This window comes from Girardinichthys multiradiatus, chromosome Y (genome assembly GCF_021462225.1).
Source record: "Girardinichthys multiradiatus isolate DD_20200921_A chromosome Y, DD_fGirMul_XY1, whole genome shotgun sequence".
Taxonomy (NCBI): domain Eukaryota; kingdom Metazoa; phylum Chordata; class Actinopteri; order Cyprinodontiformes; family Goodeidae; genus Girardinichthys; species Girardinichthys multiradiatus.
Window position 1 is genome coordinate 11,397,499 of NC_061818.1, and position 15,702 is coordinate 11,413,200.

The window sequence follows — 15,702 nt, forward strand, 5'->3', positions numbered from 1 at the left end:
TTCTTTGCATTTTTCTATAGATAGTACAACTACCACTACCCACTTCCATATTAACTTGCATCTCTTTCCCTTAAAGTAGCCAGTTTATGAGGCCTCTTTTGCACCCCTTTAATACATTTCTTTTAAACAAATTTTTCTACAATTTTGTAGCAATCTTGCGAATACACTTTAACTTCAACAACTTGCATGAAAAACAGATTTTATGATGGCAGACATCATTACAGCTTTAATGGGTTTTTTTTAGTATATGAATAGCCAGCCTTTTAAAAAATGACCAAAGTCCCAGCAGAGGTTTATGGTATGTGACAGAAGCACAATGTACAAGAAAGTTATTTATTTCATATAAACACTCACAACTTTGTAATTGATACAAAAAGGAAAAGTGCATTTATTTCAGTGGTGAAACAGAAAAAACAAATAAAGAGCAAAATGGATTTTATGGGAGTTTCCTGAGAAGAGTAATTAAACTCACATGGGATACACTGACAATACTGAGCCCAATTCAACTACTTTCCTATCATAAAACACAATATAACATCCAACTAGTAACTCAGCCAGGTCCTTCACTGGTCCTAATTTTCACTGGAAATTTACCAGACATGGGTCATATTGCATTAATATTAACCCACCACATTGGCTTGAAAACAGCAACTTTCCCTAGCTGGATATTAAAGGACTCCTCAAAAAATTTAAATCACACTCCCTCCTGTTTTAACAGCTGAAACACAAAAAACTAAAGTTGAAACTGCTGAGACTTCCACAGGTTACAATTCACTTCATTTTTGACGATGTGGGATCCCAGATCCCACTTAAAATTAATGATCAGTATGTGATGTTCAGGGATAAAAACTTAATCAGCATCACTAAATATTACTGTCCCTGAATGTAAGTTACTACTGCATTCAATAAGGTAGTTAGCGGTTATTGAGAACATGTGGAGCTTTCCTTTGCACATTTTCCTGTGATAGTAAAGCAGTATCATAAAACCCACAGCACCTTCCACTCTGTCACAGTCTGTGTCCTGCACAGCTGTTTGACTGGCTCACTTCAGTATTGTCTGAACAAGGTGATGTTCCTTGAAACCAGACATTAGCCATGTGATCCAAGGAGAGCCTCGATTTGCTGGCGAGTTGACCTCACACACCTCAGGTCATCTGCTTTTCCGGGTGGCTCTTTAGTTTATGAAATTTAACACTGTCCAACTTCTCGAACCTCTTGTCACAGAACTCACAGGTGAAGTTGTAAAGTGCCTCAGGAGTGTGTTTCTTCATGTGCCATTTTAAGGACGCGCGCTGGCGGCACTGGTAGCCACAGATTTCACATCTGACGGAGAAGGTTGGAAGGTACGAGGGGAAAAACAGCAGAAAAGAGAGGTCATATGATCATGTAAATGTTCATGTTCAAAAGTGTTCACCCCTGCTGCTCTTTTCTGTTGAACTTTGGTCACGTTACAACCATAAACCTCCATGTATTTTAATGGGTTTTTTATGTCACAAATCCACACACAGCAGGGCAATACTGGAAAATTATGCTTTTCAAATATTTATACAAAAAACAAATCTGAAAAGTATGGTGTCTTGTTAATATTGAGACCTGATGAGCCTATACTGTATAGAACCACTCTACCAGCTTGGCACATCCAAAGTCTGAAACTTGCATTCATTCTTCTTTGAAAATTAGGTTAGACTCAGTCAGATTGGATGGAGAACATCTTTTTTAAATCTTGCAGCAATTTCTCATATGGATTTAAGTCTGAACTTTGACTGGGCCATCAGTGTTGGCTGTATAGTTAGTGTTGTCCTGATGGCAGGTGAATCTTCACTCCTGTCTCAATTCTTTTGTTAAATAATAAAGGTAAATATGAAAAGTCTCAGTGAGTTTAGAACTCTGTTTTACAAAGCAGACCTGGCCAAGGTTGCATACATGCAAATCAAATCATTTGAAGCCCCAAACAGGTATTCTTCTAGCATCCCCCTGTGTTGAGCTCCATCCACCCAATCAACTCTGAACAGTTTCAAAGGATCGGCTGAAGAAAAACTTCCCCACAGGATGATGCTGCCACCACCATGTTTCACAATGGGGCCGGTGTTTTCAGAGTAGGTGTAGTGTTAATATTTCTTCACACGTACTGTTTAACAAGAAGCTAAGAAATATCTTATATGTAAATCGTCTGCAGTAAAATTAAAAGATAAGTATGTCAACACCACTTCCTCTTTCTAGTTATGTACTCTAAATTTTTCACACTCCAACATAACTTCAAAAATTGACATTTCAGTATATTGTATGATGTTCCAAACTACTCAACAGTAACAGTAGACTGGTAACTCACTGGAGTGGGGTTTCTCCTGTGTGGGTCCGTCTGTGGACCTCCAGATGATTCTTGCGCTTAAATGATTTCCCACATGTCTCACAGATGAAATCTCTGACCCCTGTAGAAATGCCCACAGAAATATATGTGCTGTTCTTTTAGGATGCTGTTCATGATTTATCTTTGATGTGTTCGGAGCCCACCTGAGTGGATGATCATGTGACGGTGCAAGTGGTTTGACAGGTAGAATTTCTTTCCACAGCCAGGGTGAGGGCAAACCTTGGTCCTACCTTTCCTGTGAACTAGATTCACGTGATTCTAAAAATAACAAACAGTTACTTTTGATCTTCTCAGGGAAGATGGAGAAAGAATGGGTCGTGGTGTTTTACCTGAAAACTGCTGATTGCTACATAAACCTGACTGCAGCCTTCATAAGGACAGTGGAACATCTTGAGCATGCCGTCTGCTTCAATGACTGGCCCTCGCCTGTTTCTCTTTGACCTGACACTGCAGAAACACAGTGAAAGACGATAGGGAGTCCCCTTTAGAGATGGATTACAATATCTGCCAACACTAAGGATCTTAGCAGTATGTCTGCCACATACCTGCTGAGACCCCGCTGCAGCTCTCTGTTACTGCTCAGCTCCAGGTTATCAACAGTGTTCTGCACTAGCTGTGTTTCACTCAAACCTGCAGAGAGACAGTGGGATTAGAAAATGTTTCACAGAGCCTGAATGTTCAGCTGCCTCTAGAATTTTAGTCAAATGGTCAATCTACAGGGGTCCTGGTCTGAGCGTGCACGTGGTTTTTATGGCACCACATTTAAAAAATGCTGATGAAAACACAAGTTAAACTGACAATGTTGGCAGCACTTTGGATTTAGATAATCTTGCAAGTAATACAAAATTTGGAGAGCATTGAGTTGTCAGTAAAGATGCACCAATTAGAGCTTTTTTGCACACCATAATTCTGTAAAGCCTCGACCTGGCAACAATCCTTTCAGCAGTATGGGATTTTATTTCATCAACAGAAGTCAGCTAAGGTGGTTCAGGATTCCTCCTGGTCGTCCAGTAAGAACTTGCTAGAGGGATTTTTATTCATTTGCTCCGTGAATCTGCTACCCTTACAACCCCATTGTGGATGGGTGGATGACAATAAATAAAGGAATTGATGAATGAATGCATTTTTCTTCATGAAGTATGGCAGATTTCAAAACAGAACTCAAGGTATTTCTATCCCGTATTCCTACCAACCAGCTGTCATTAATTATTTGTATGAGGTGAAGAGGTGATGTCACACCATGTCAAACAAAGATAAAATAAATACAAAATCTGACATTTCTGTTTTATCATCCTAAGAGTTTTCTCTATGACTGTAGGGGTGCACCCATCGATCGGTCTATGTCGATCTCCTTAATTTTGGGGTGATCGGCCGATACTTGCATGTGAACCTGACCTTATCCACCAAATGTAAAAAATGAAAGACTAAATTAACTTATTTTTTTTAGTTCAGTTTAGTTAATTTAGCACAGTGGTGCAGTTGGTAGCACTGTAGCCTTGCAGCAAGAAGGCCCTGGGTTGACTCCTGGCTGGGGGTCTTTCTGCATGGAGTTTGCATGTTCTCCTCGTGCCTGTGTGGGTTCTCTCTGGGTACTCCGGCTTCTTCCCACAGTCCAAAATTGGTTAATTGGTCTGTCTAAATTGGCCTTAGGTGTGAATGAGTGTCTGCATGGTTGATTGTCCTGTGTGTCACTGTGTTGCCCTCACCAGTATAACCTCTCTGGTCCACCTCAGGGGGTAGCCACCAACATTAATTGATGTTAGGTTAAGACAATCTGACATAGTGATATGAAACAAAGCAAAGAAAGCAGCAGATGCGGCACAGTTCATTGGTGTAAACAGAGCAGCGGCATCCAATGATCCTTCCGGAGTCTAACATGACGAATATGCTGATCAGCAGAATCTGGTGCAGACAAGAACAACATGCTCAGGATGGCACACAACAACATTGCTCATCTTTAAAGCACTGAATGCAACTGGACAGCCTGCATGAGGATCCTGGCGCAGACATTCAGATAAAGGGGAGATTTCTCACGGACCTCATGCGTATTGCTGACGTAAGTTACAAGATTCAAGAGTTTTTGTTGTCATTATGTCACCTTAACAAAATTTTGCTGAGACACTGGAAAAAAAATACATGTAGTGCACAGACATAAATTAAAAACACTTACAAAATGTAAAAACACTTCTAGAAAAATCAAAAAGCAAGCATCCTTAGAAGAGACTTTGAAAATGTAAAAACAAGAGAACATATGGATGGAATGTGGCATGTAGTATTTAGTATTTACATAAAGTGCAGCTTGTGCTGAAACAGTCTGAGATGGGCTGGTGGTTTGTTTGTCAGAAGGGATGTTTAGTGTCTGCCTGCAGGGGGACAGTTGCCTTCACTGCTTTGGGAAAGAAACATTTCTGAGTCTATTTATTTTTGATGTGATGTTCCTAAATTGTTTTCCTGACAGAAGTGGGACAAACAGTGCATTGCCCGGGTAGGTGTGGTCTCTAGCAATGTGTCTGGCTCTTTTCTGGACTTGTGCTGCATAAATCGAGTCCAGATCTAGTAGACGCCATCCCATAATCCGCTGTGCTGTCCTCACCACCCATACTAAGTCCTTTCAGTCCTGTGCCGTGCAGCTCCCACACCACACCGTCACACTGAGGCACAGGATGCTTTCAGTTGTGGCCTTGTAAACGTTTGTGAGCAGCCTGTTTCAGCTTTCTGAGAAAGAAGAGCCGTTGTTGGGACTTTTCCACCAGGTGGAGGTGTTGTCAGTTCAGAAGAGGTCAGAGGAGAGGCCCAGGAACTTTATGCTGTCCACACGTTCCACCACCTCCCTCTGTGTGCAGAGAGGAGCGTGTTCATCCTTCCTGGACCTCCTGTAATCCACTATGACCTCCTTGGTCTTGCTGGTGCTCAGGATACAGTTGTTCCTGGAGCACCACAGAGTCAGACTGTGGACCTCTTATTTCTGCCGTCCCATCTGCATGACCTGAAAGCTCGCACAGCATGAGCTCACACTGGACTGACTTATTTGATCTGAATGACAAAATGGGGGTTTGTGTTTGCGTGTTTAGAGCAGAATAATGATCTGATAGGGGCTTGAGATTGCCAAATGGCTAACATTTTCAAATCCATCATGTTTTATGATGGATTAGCCTTCCTGTTATATGGTGAAAACCTGCTTCTCTAACAGCCTAAATGAAATGCAGAGAAGCCTTGACCCATCAGAACTTAAAAAAAATAATGTTCCTTTTCAAAGAGCTTTTCCTATCCCTGAGCTTTTTCTAATCACTTCAGTGATACTAAAATCAGCTAATGTTGAGTCTTTCCTCAGTAATATCATCCACATTGAGTGTTCTTACCGTGACCAGGTAGTGCTTAGGTAAGGTGCATTCACTGATCAGAAAAATATTTGGGTTTTTGATGATGGATATGATTAAAATCTTTCTAACCATTCTATGGAACCTAAAATACATTTACTTTGACGTTGTATTGGAGTTGGTGAGACACCCACTAGTATCCTGTCCTTTAATAATAATGACTGGAAAAACAGACAGCTAGAAGAAAAAAACCATTCCTCAATGGCCTTCAGGAGCCCAGATCTTAATCTTACTAAACAATGGTGAAAAGATCAGTTTAATTGTTTGAAATATTCAACCAAATCAATAACCTAAAGCAAAGACTGACTTCTATTAAATATGGAAAGGAAAAAACAAAAAAAAGCACATTTAGGTCTTTGTCAGTTTCAAGTTATTTCAGATAGTTTGTAAAAGGTACCAAAAGAACTTGTCTGTATATTTTACTGATATGCTTAGCTGTGTTGCGTCAAAGTGCGTGGAAATACTTTTTAAATACGTTTTATATCAAGAACATAAACAGTTAATGAGCATCATTAACATAATTCGCCCTGGGTATCATTTGAGACTCTGACTTCCCAGGGCTTTGGAGCCATTCCTGCACCATAAAGCGCTCACGGCTTTTCTCTAATGGCTTGAGCTGGTTACTAATCTCCACAGACAGGAGGATGTTCATTGCTCCCGGAAACACTGTGGGGGAAATTTACACTGATAATTTTTAACCAAAACACGCATAATGCTGCTTTACGGTTCAAAATATAATCAAACTAGAACAGAAACACTGTGGGGGAAATTCACTGATCATTTTTAACCTCGATCCACCAATGCCTCGATCAAAACTGCAGAATGCAGTTTTATTTTTCTGGATGCTCTCTAATTAGAGACTCTAGGAACTGATTTACCAGAAGTCAGGAGGGAAGACTTTTACTGCTGCGCTACACTGCCCTCAATATGCTGATAAGGAGGAAACAACGAGCCTCTAATGGTTTTAGATGTAATACTGGAATTTCTAAGATCTTAGTGGGAAACAACAAATAAACTATTTCTTCCTCAGATTCCAGGAATCTTGTCAGTTCAAAGTTAGAACTTGTATGCTCTACCCTTTCCATAAAAAGCTGTAACAGCTGTTGTTCACTAGCCCTTCACTTTGTTTGCGTCAGTTCCTGACAGGATTGTCCAACCCCTGACAGTCAACACATTTTTATGTTTGTATGCATAAAGTACAGCACAGTGATCTGTTACAGCTAATGATAGTATCTCTGGTCGGGTTTTTATTGGCAACCTGTCAGGGAATCTTCCTCTTGTGCCGATCGGACTTTGAAGTCGGGCGTACACAGCTGGTTGTAGGTGACACCGCCAATGACAGTGCAAGTAACTTCCTCCATATTTCCGCACCCCATGTTGAGCTGGACTCCTTCTGATGCAAAGGCCTCATAGCTGGGACCAGTGATGATAATTAACTGGGAATGAAAGGAAGAAGCCAAAGTTATGCATTACAGGGTTCCTACACATTTTTCATTGAATTATTTTACTTTTCTGAGTCCTAATTTCTATGAGTTTATTTTAAAATATAAAATGATAAACTCCACCTTGAATTTATGGCAGACATTTTTAAAGCAGGAAACTTTAATGATGGAAAAACAGAGACTGGAAGGGAGGATGCAAGTATAGCAGAAAGAAAGGAGAGAAAGAGACAGAAATTAACAACAAGGAAGACAAAAAGGAAGAAATGAGGGAAGGACACAATGAAGTAAAGAAGAAATCTACTGGCAGCCATGGCATTAGGAAATGTGGGCGCACTGTTCTGAGTTCTGAGACTAACCCATTTACCTACCAGGGAGTAGAGCTGCATGATATTAGTAAAGCCTGCGATAACATTGGGAAATGTTGCTATAACGACATGACTTGCAATAATTAAACAATGAACTAAAAAGTGTTAAAGTATTTCTGCTTTGGGTTCATAGCAAAGATTGACCCCAGATAATGAATATTCAATATTTCCATGTCTACAACAAGGTTTTATGGATAAAGCTGCTTCTGGCCAATGTCTGCTGTTTGGCGATAAAACGTTAGTGGAACTTTTAATGATGTGAACAATTTACCAACTCTTTACCATAAAAAACATGTTATGCTGCATTAAACAACTACTGTTACCAAACATATTACAGGCACAGACAGCCTGAATGCATGGTACTTAAATAATGAGCCAACACGTATTGCAGGCCAGGCAACATGCATAATGCGTACAGTAATATTACAAGACCAATCAATTTGCGACACATTGTGCAAGGCTACCTGGGAGCCTTCTAGAGCTGCCCGCTGGTTGGGAATTTCACAGCCTGTCACCACTGTCTGTAGAGACTGAGGGTCGAACAGCTCAGCCCGCTCCTGGACTTGCACAGCTGGTGGGACAGACAGCTCCATCTGAGCACTCAGAGGAACGGAACCATTCAGGCACTGGGAGCCCTCGTTCCCCATGTCCAGTTCATTGGGTAAAGGCGCTGCTGTGGTGTTGTATTCGTAATCGGTCCCAAAAGTTCTCATTTCTTCTTCTTCTTCCCTGAGCTTCTCCTTCTCTCCTTCTTCATCTGTACCTCGACCCACATCCTCAAGCGCTGCTGCCTCCTCTTCCTCAGCAGAGGCAGAATGCGAAGATTCTGTGTCCCAGGCAGGCGGTCCCACCAGTGTAGTGTCCTGAGATGAAGCCTCTATCCTTGGCTGGTTGTTTTGACCTCCATCTTCTTCAGGCTGGTTTATAGTATCAATTAGTTCATCTGCACAAGATGTATGTAGAAAAATACATGTTAGTAAAATAATCACGACAAGGCAGGTTAGAATCCAGCACCACAGTTAAGACAATGCACCTTTACACTTTTTGTGACCTTCTTTTCTTCTCTGTCTGGCCCCTGTGCCTTTAACCGACAACGGGTCCGTTGTGTTTGCTGTCTCTCCATCGCTATCCCCGCTTCCTCTCTCCTCATGCTCTGAGCCACTGACCTCCTGCAGTGGGGAGTAAAGGTACTGCACAAAGGAGTGGTCCGAGACGCACTGCCAGACGGCCGCAGTGGAGCAGTCAGGCTTGGGTTCCAGAGCTCTGAGCTGGGGCTCGTGGGGGCAGGAGGCCGAGTGTTCCCGGTACCAACTCACCAGTCTCTGGAGGCTGGAAACACGTTGTTTTCTACCTGATAAACAGCAAGAACAAGGAAGATGTTGATATATTTTCCAACAAGATAACAAGATTTAGTGCCTTCCAGAGTATATTTTGTAGTCTTTAAACTTTTCCACACTTAGTCATTAAAGCAATTATAAACTTAAAAGTTTTGTGTTTAGAGAGACTGACACATTGTAGTACATAATGGTGAAGTGGAAGGAAAATCATACATGAATTATGTTTTTTTTTTAAATAGAGATTTGAAAAGTGTGGGGTGTATTTATATTTAGCTACAAGTCTTTTATGTGGTTGTCCTGCAGGAAGGTGGACCTCTGCCCCATTCTCAGTGTGTTCCAGAGTTTGCATCATTTATGTGTTCACATAAAGGCCACATCTGTAAAGTGCAGAAGCAATCTCTGCAGCTCCCCCAGAGTTATCATAAATGTCTTGGCTGCTTCTCTGATAAATGCTTTCCTTTTCCAACCTTTCGGTTTAGATGGACAGCCATGTCTTGTAAGCTTTGCAGTGGGACAGAGAAGATCAGCCCGCACGCACCTGGTTTTATACTCAGATCCCCACCAGCCCGCTTCAAGCAGCATTTAGCCAAAACACGTTTCCTGCTGTAGACAGGAACACAGTAAATGCACCTTCTTAGTATTTTAGATTATGGGATTGGTTTTCCATTTTCAAATTCTGGAATGAGCAGTGCTTAATGAGTTGATCAGGGCATTGGATATTATTGTCTGACCTAACCCTGCATTAAACTTCTTTACAACTTTATCTTTGACCTGTAATGCTGTGTTCCTTGATTTCCTGATGCTGTTTGTTTAACTGTGTTTTCTAACAAACCCTCTGTGGCCTTCACAGAACAGCTGGAGTAACACTGAAGTTAAACCACACAGCAGCAGACTCTGCTTACAAACGAAGGGACTTGTGAAGCCAATTGGCTCCACTAGATGAGGGGTGCCAAAACTTTTGAATACATCCCTACACCAACACACCTGAATAAAATGAATGGCTCGTTACCAGACCTCTGCAGAGCTGAAAGTCAAAGTCTTGCTGATGAGGGAATTGAGCCGGTGGATTCAGATGTGTTGTAGTAGGGATGCATCTAAACGTTGCAGGATAGTAGCTCTCGAGGACCAGACTTGGTCACCCTGCAATAGATTTCATTTAGGAGTATCAGAATACTTTCATTTTTTTCTATTTAAAAAGAAGGAAACCCCTATTCTTCCCATTGACTTCACATTTATGCACAACTTTTGAATCACATAAAATACTCCAAAAATACACTGAGGTTTGTGGTTGGAATACGACAAAAAGTGGAAAGGTTCAATGGGGAGGAAAGTGACGGCGATACACTAGGCAGAGATGAACTTTCCTGTCGATAATGGGAAGAAGAGACGAAGCAAGTTGAATCTCAAATAGGTCCATAAAAACTGTGGTTTTTATGGCATTGGGCCTTTAATGTTTACAAATGTACTTTTTCACCTGGCCTGAGCTGTCTGATCTTAAAATTCATATGATGAGCAGGGAATCCAAACATGATCATCAAACGCATTGCAATTGTAGGCAGACACCACAATCCTAAAAGTCTTCTCAAGATATTCCCAAATAAATAAAAACAGCACACACCTCCTTGCTGTTCCCCAGATACCTCTGCTGCAATCTTCTTTCTGAAACACAACAATCACATCACTTTCACAGTGGATTTAAATGCACCCAGCTGTATGTGCACTTAGTATCCGCAGTGAATCACCCTCCTACCTGCAGCATTCCTGCCGGTATTTGTCTCCATAAGTAGAATTGAGCAGGATGAGGTACTCGGCCAGCCCAGCATCACTCAGGCTGGTCCTCCTGCGGAGCTCGCTCCACAGCTTGTGGGACTCTCCGAGGTACACCCTCCTAACATCGTACTTCTTTCGGGATTCCAACCTCCGCTGAGCTCGGTCTGAGTCTGTGAGCCTCGGTCGGCCCCTACACCTCCTCAGTACACCTCGGTCCCCGGTTCGGTCGGCCTCAGAAGGACAATCTACCGGACAGTGCGCCATCTTGGTACTAACGCCAACAGCTGATCCTGCGATTAGCGGAAGTTGCGCAAAGCCTCACAGGAAGCACTATAGTTTGGTTTAGGATTACCATGTTAAAATTGCCACAGAATAGAAGCAAAGCTAAAGCTATATATATATATATATATATATATATATATATATATATATATATATATATATATATATATGAGGCAGTGCCCTGTTTTCCACCCGGACCATTTACGCTGGAGCACCGGTGTGCCACTCATAAGAAGCGGGAAGCTTCGAGTGAACGAGAAACTAAATTTCTGCGATGACAGACATCCTAACGTTGGTGTTCAGGACCTTCTCGTCACAGACAAGTCAGAAGCAGGACCCGAGTGTTGGTCCTTCGCCACCATCTCTCCGCTGCACCACCCTGGTGGTGGGAGAGCACCGCCTCAGCCGCTCCGTGCTGCTGCTGGCGGCCGTCACCGCCGCCTCGGAGCTCGGCATCAGAGTGTCGTTCTTCGCCCAAACCCGGATTCAGAGCCTCCCGGTGTGTCTGCAGAGATGCAGTGCGACACTGAATCCAGAGGGACTGAAGGTGAAGCCAAACTATCAGTGAAAAGTTTAGTAGAATACCTGAATTTATTTACAGTGCTGTGTAAAGCGACAGACTATGTTTTATCCGATATGTGACGAACCACCAAAAAGTAGTGCAACGAAAAGATATATATTTTTGAAAAAATATCTAAAAAGAGGCTTTCATTTTTATCCATCCCCCTTTTACTCGTATAGCTACCCCTACATTTAAATTAGCGCAACAAACTGCCCACTTAAGTCTCTATTTAATAAACAGAGGCCCCTGTGTGAAATAAAATCGAACTATAAGAACAACTGTGCTGTGAAGGCTGCAGTAGTTTCACAATAGTGCGCAAACTGCACGGTTTTGGCCAAAGTTAGGTAATAACCACACAATACCTTCAATTTAACTAAAAACAGCGACACCTGGGGGCCACCTAAGCTCGACTAGAGCACTGGTTCAATCCCAAATCAACAATAAAAACACTTTTTTTTTCAATTCTGATCATGTTTCTTACATGTGTGCTGACTAATGAATCATCATTACAGATTATATATTAAGATTAAGTAAGTGCTTGCTGATAGTAAGCACATAGACTCTGGACTTGATGCACCAGTATCATCTTTGTTGAAAGGAGTGTTTTCATTTGTGTAAAAAAAAAAAAAGAAATATGCTCAAACAAAACCTCATATACATTACAGATTAAATGAAATGCTTTAGAATATTTCAAACAAATGTAGCAAAGCAATTGAAGCAATCCATGAGGTACGAAGCTTCAAATGCCTTCAGTCAGATAATTGGGGGAACAACCTAAAGGTCCTTGGTAACTCTTGAGGAGCTGCTGAGATTTTCCCAGGTTTCAGGTAGGAGATTTCTGTTGTGAGCTCCTCTAATCTGGCCTTTATAGAAGAAGACCGCTACTGTTAAAAGAAAGCCATAAAAAGTCCCATTTGCAGTTTGGCACAAGCTATGCAGGGGACACATGGGGAAGAAAGTGCTCTGGTCAGATGACACCAAAATTGAACTTTGTTGTGTGCCATGTAAAATGCCATATTTGGTAGAAAACCCACAACCCGTCCCCAACATGAAACTTGGTGGTGGCGGCATCATGCTGTGGGGATGCCTTTCCTCAGCAGGCACATGGAGCCATCTTCAGAGTTGAAAGAAGGATGGATGGAGCTAAATGCTGGTCAGTCTCAGGAGAAAATTAGTTAAAGGCTGTTAAAAGCACAGTACTGGTATTATTTACATTCTTTGTGCTTCAACATTAGACACTACATTGCGTTGGAATAAAACACATTAAAGTTTGTAGATGTAATGTGAAAAAGTTCCAGTTGTATGAAAACTATTTCAATGTGCTGTATCTCTATTATATGACATTTAATTTTTTTAAATCGTTTATCAAGATAAATATGAACCAGTGTTAAGGCCCCTTTATCAGTGATGTTTGTTTTGGGATTGCCTATGATTGATTGCCTGAAAAGTTAGAAACTGTTAAAGACTTCTATTTTAACAAAGGTCATAGTTGAACCCCTTTCATTACAGCGTGTCAGGATTATCAGAGTTATAGTCTCTGCAATTATCTGTCAGTTTACCCTTTACTAATGTTTTTCTTATTATTTTCAGAAAATCGCATTTTCCTATCCCCGGACCCTGGAGGAGCTGCTCCAACAGGTTGCCAGCCTTCACGAATCCCCTTCACCTCCCTCACTCATCATCGTTGACGGACTGGATGGCTTCCTGCGGGACCCTGTTGCCGGCAGCCATGCTGGGTTTCACTCAGGAGAGGAGTCCTGCGCTGCTCATCTGTCTGCGCTGCTTTGCGACATTGCTGCTTTTCTCACAGAAGTCCTCGAACAGAGGGGGTCCAGCTCAGCCCCCTGCCGCATCATTGCCTCTTTCCTCTTGAATGTAGACAGTGGGCAGGAAAGTAGGGATTCCTCAGCGACAGATCCAATTCTGGTTGTTCTTGACCGTTACTTCCAAGCTCGCTGCACTCTGGATCAGGACAGAAGCTATGAAGCTGCAGCAGCTGCAGCTCAGGAGGTGTGGCACATATACCTTTCCGGAACAAAAAGCCCAGAGGACTGTGAGGATGGGCCAGCTTAACGCAAGAGTGAAAACTTCACTTTTCCTGATGGTTTAATGGAGTTTAAGTTAGTTTGAAAGGCTTTGTTGCCCAATGTTACGTTTTAAAACCCTTTCATTCTTGTTTAAAATCACCACAGCAGGCCGAGATGAAAACCATTTGTAAACAACATACTGTAAAGATACGTTAATCGCATTTCTATAATATTGAGCTGATGTACTTCTGTACAATGTAATTTATTACCTCAAGGCCTTTTGAGATTTGTAATACATCCTCAGCAATGGAAAGATAAAGTTTCAAAAATAAAGCAGTATTTATAACAGCTTATTTTTTAAAGATGCACTGACCAGGCTTTTACCAGCTGATACTGACCCCTGGTTTTCTAATAGCATTTTTTCTGCTTCTAAAGACTACATCACATAAAAGAGAAAATAAATGTACACCAGAATCATTGATAGAAGTTGTAGTTTGGAATCCAACAGAAAATGATGGACTATCATTCAAATTTATGGACTGACACGTATGTTTCTAACGTCTATCTAGTTGTCATTTAACTCAGAAAAGTGCATGAAGGTACATGCTGCTGGTTTATGTGTTTATAGACAAACCCTTTGTTGGAGGTTTTAGTTTGGATGAGTTTGATGAACAAGGAAAAACAAAAGTTTTTTCAGTGTATGACTTGTCGATCAAGGGAAATTTGGCTGATTCTGATCTCTGGCTGAGGCCGTCTACATGTAAAAAGTAAGGGTGCACCTGATCGATTGTCCTTAATTTTGGGTGATCAGCCAATACTTACATGTGAAACCGATCTTATCTACTTGTCTAACCTGTTTTGCACGTTTTGTTTTTAAAATGTGAAAAATGAAAGACTAAAGGAACTGCAATACTCTGTAAACTTTTCATTTATATTTGAGAGCATGACCTCATGTGCAGTTAAAACAAGTTTGTATTTATTGTTCGTATTGTTCAGTGTTTTTCAATAAATTATAAATGGTGCAGTGAAGGTGTATTGTGACCTTATAACACCTGACAGTGTCAGTTATTAAAAAAATCGGTATCATAAATTTCTGTTTATAAAGTAAAAACAAATATGAAAAAAAACCATTTAGGTTAGATGTGTTTATTCAAGTTATACAAATACAAATAAGACATACAAATAAAGTTCAAGTAAGCAAGGAGATGGAGATGCATTGGCATGGTTTGAATGTGACCAATTGGGACGGTTGTTTTGCTGTAAATCTGCATCTCTCTTGTTTCATGCTAACCTAAAACACACCTTTACAAAAAAATAATAATAAGGCTTAGCAGTTCAGTAATACCATTCAAGAAAATGTAAAATTTCTGCTGCAACTAGATTATCCTTCATGGCTAGCAAATTAGCGTTTTAAAAAGGTCATGAAGGTTAATCAGAGTAGCAGTAAACTGAAACTCTTAAGGGGGCAGTGTTGGCCTAAAGATGTACGGTTGGCAAAATATGATTATTGTTTTAAATAAATGTTGCAGAACCTACAGTAATAAGAGTTTCACCGAATGTACTTTAAAATGATGTCTTTGCTAAATGACCCAAAAATTAGTCTGAAATAATGGGGCAGTTCTTTAATAATAATTTTATATTTTATCCAAACATTCCAGATGTCAGATTTAGAAATGACATGATAGTGAGGACTGGTTGAAATTCTGTGGTATTTATTATACCAATATACTTAACAATATGTCATTTTGGTATAGTCAGCAAATAATAATGAAAACAACAATAGGAAAATGTAAAGAAAAATCCTACTTTCATGTCATGATTAGCACAACAATTTCAAATAAAATGCTGTTGTATGGATGCAGACTCTCAACGCCATTGTAAGACCCAACAATGAAAAACCCTTTCCGCTGATGCATGACATTTTTCCCGGTTGGCACATTGCCATACAGGTCCTTCTCAAAAAAATAGCATATTGTGATGAAGTTCATTATTTTCTATAATGTAATAATGAAAATTTAACATTCATATATTTTAGATTCATTGCACACTAACTGAAATATTTCAGGTCTTTTATTATCTTAATACGGATGATTTTGGCATACAGCTCATGAAAACCCAAAATTCCTATCTCACAAAATTAGCATATTTTATCCGACCAATAAAAGAAAAGTG

At 40.7% G+C, this 15,702-nt stretch overlaps 2 protein-coding genes across 3 annotated transcripts; one reads left to right on the plus strand and one right to left on the minus strand.

Annotated features, from left to right (window-relative positions):
- Window positions 1–319: 319 nt before the first annotated feature.
- Window positions 320–10,965, minus strand: LOC124864029 (zinc finger protein 653-like). 2 transcript variants are annotated; one of them, XM_047358634.1, is made up of 10 exons: window positions 10,640–10,965; window positions 10,508–10,548; window positions 8,586–8,903; window positions 8,017–8,495; window positions 7,004–7,181; window positions 2,914–2,998; window positions 2,698–2,815; window positions 2,512–2,626; window positions 2,330–2,429; window positions 320–1,323 (listed from the first exon to the last, which is right to left on the minus strand). In XM_047358634.1, exons 1-10 carry the CDS (start codon window positions 10,921–10,923, stop codon window positions 1,146–1,148), a joined length of 1,896 nt encoding a protein of 631 aa, XP_047214590.1. In that variant the 5' UTR covers window positions 10,924–10,965; the 3' UTR covers window positions 320–1,145. The 2 variants fall into 2 exon arrangements, 1 of the variants encoding a protein (XP_047214590.1); XR_007037250.1 differs by having other exon boundaries at window positions 1,282–1,323; window positions 2,512–2,610.
- Window positions 10,966–11,158: 193 nt separating this feature from the next.
- Window positions 11,159–14,302, plus strand: LOC124864658 (ATPase SWSAP1-like). Its single transcript, XM_047359520.1, has 2 exons — window positions 11,159–11,488; window positions 13,094–14,302. Exons 1-2 carry the CDS (start codon window positions 11,216–11,218, stop codon window positions 13,574–13,576), a joined length of 756 nt encoding a protein of 251 aa, XP_047215476.1. The 5' UTR covers window positions 11,159–11,215; the 3' UTR covers window positions 13,577–14,302.
- The last annotated feature ends 1,400 nt before the right edge of the window (window positions 14,303–15,702 follow it).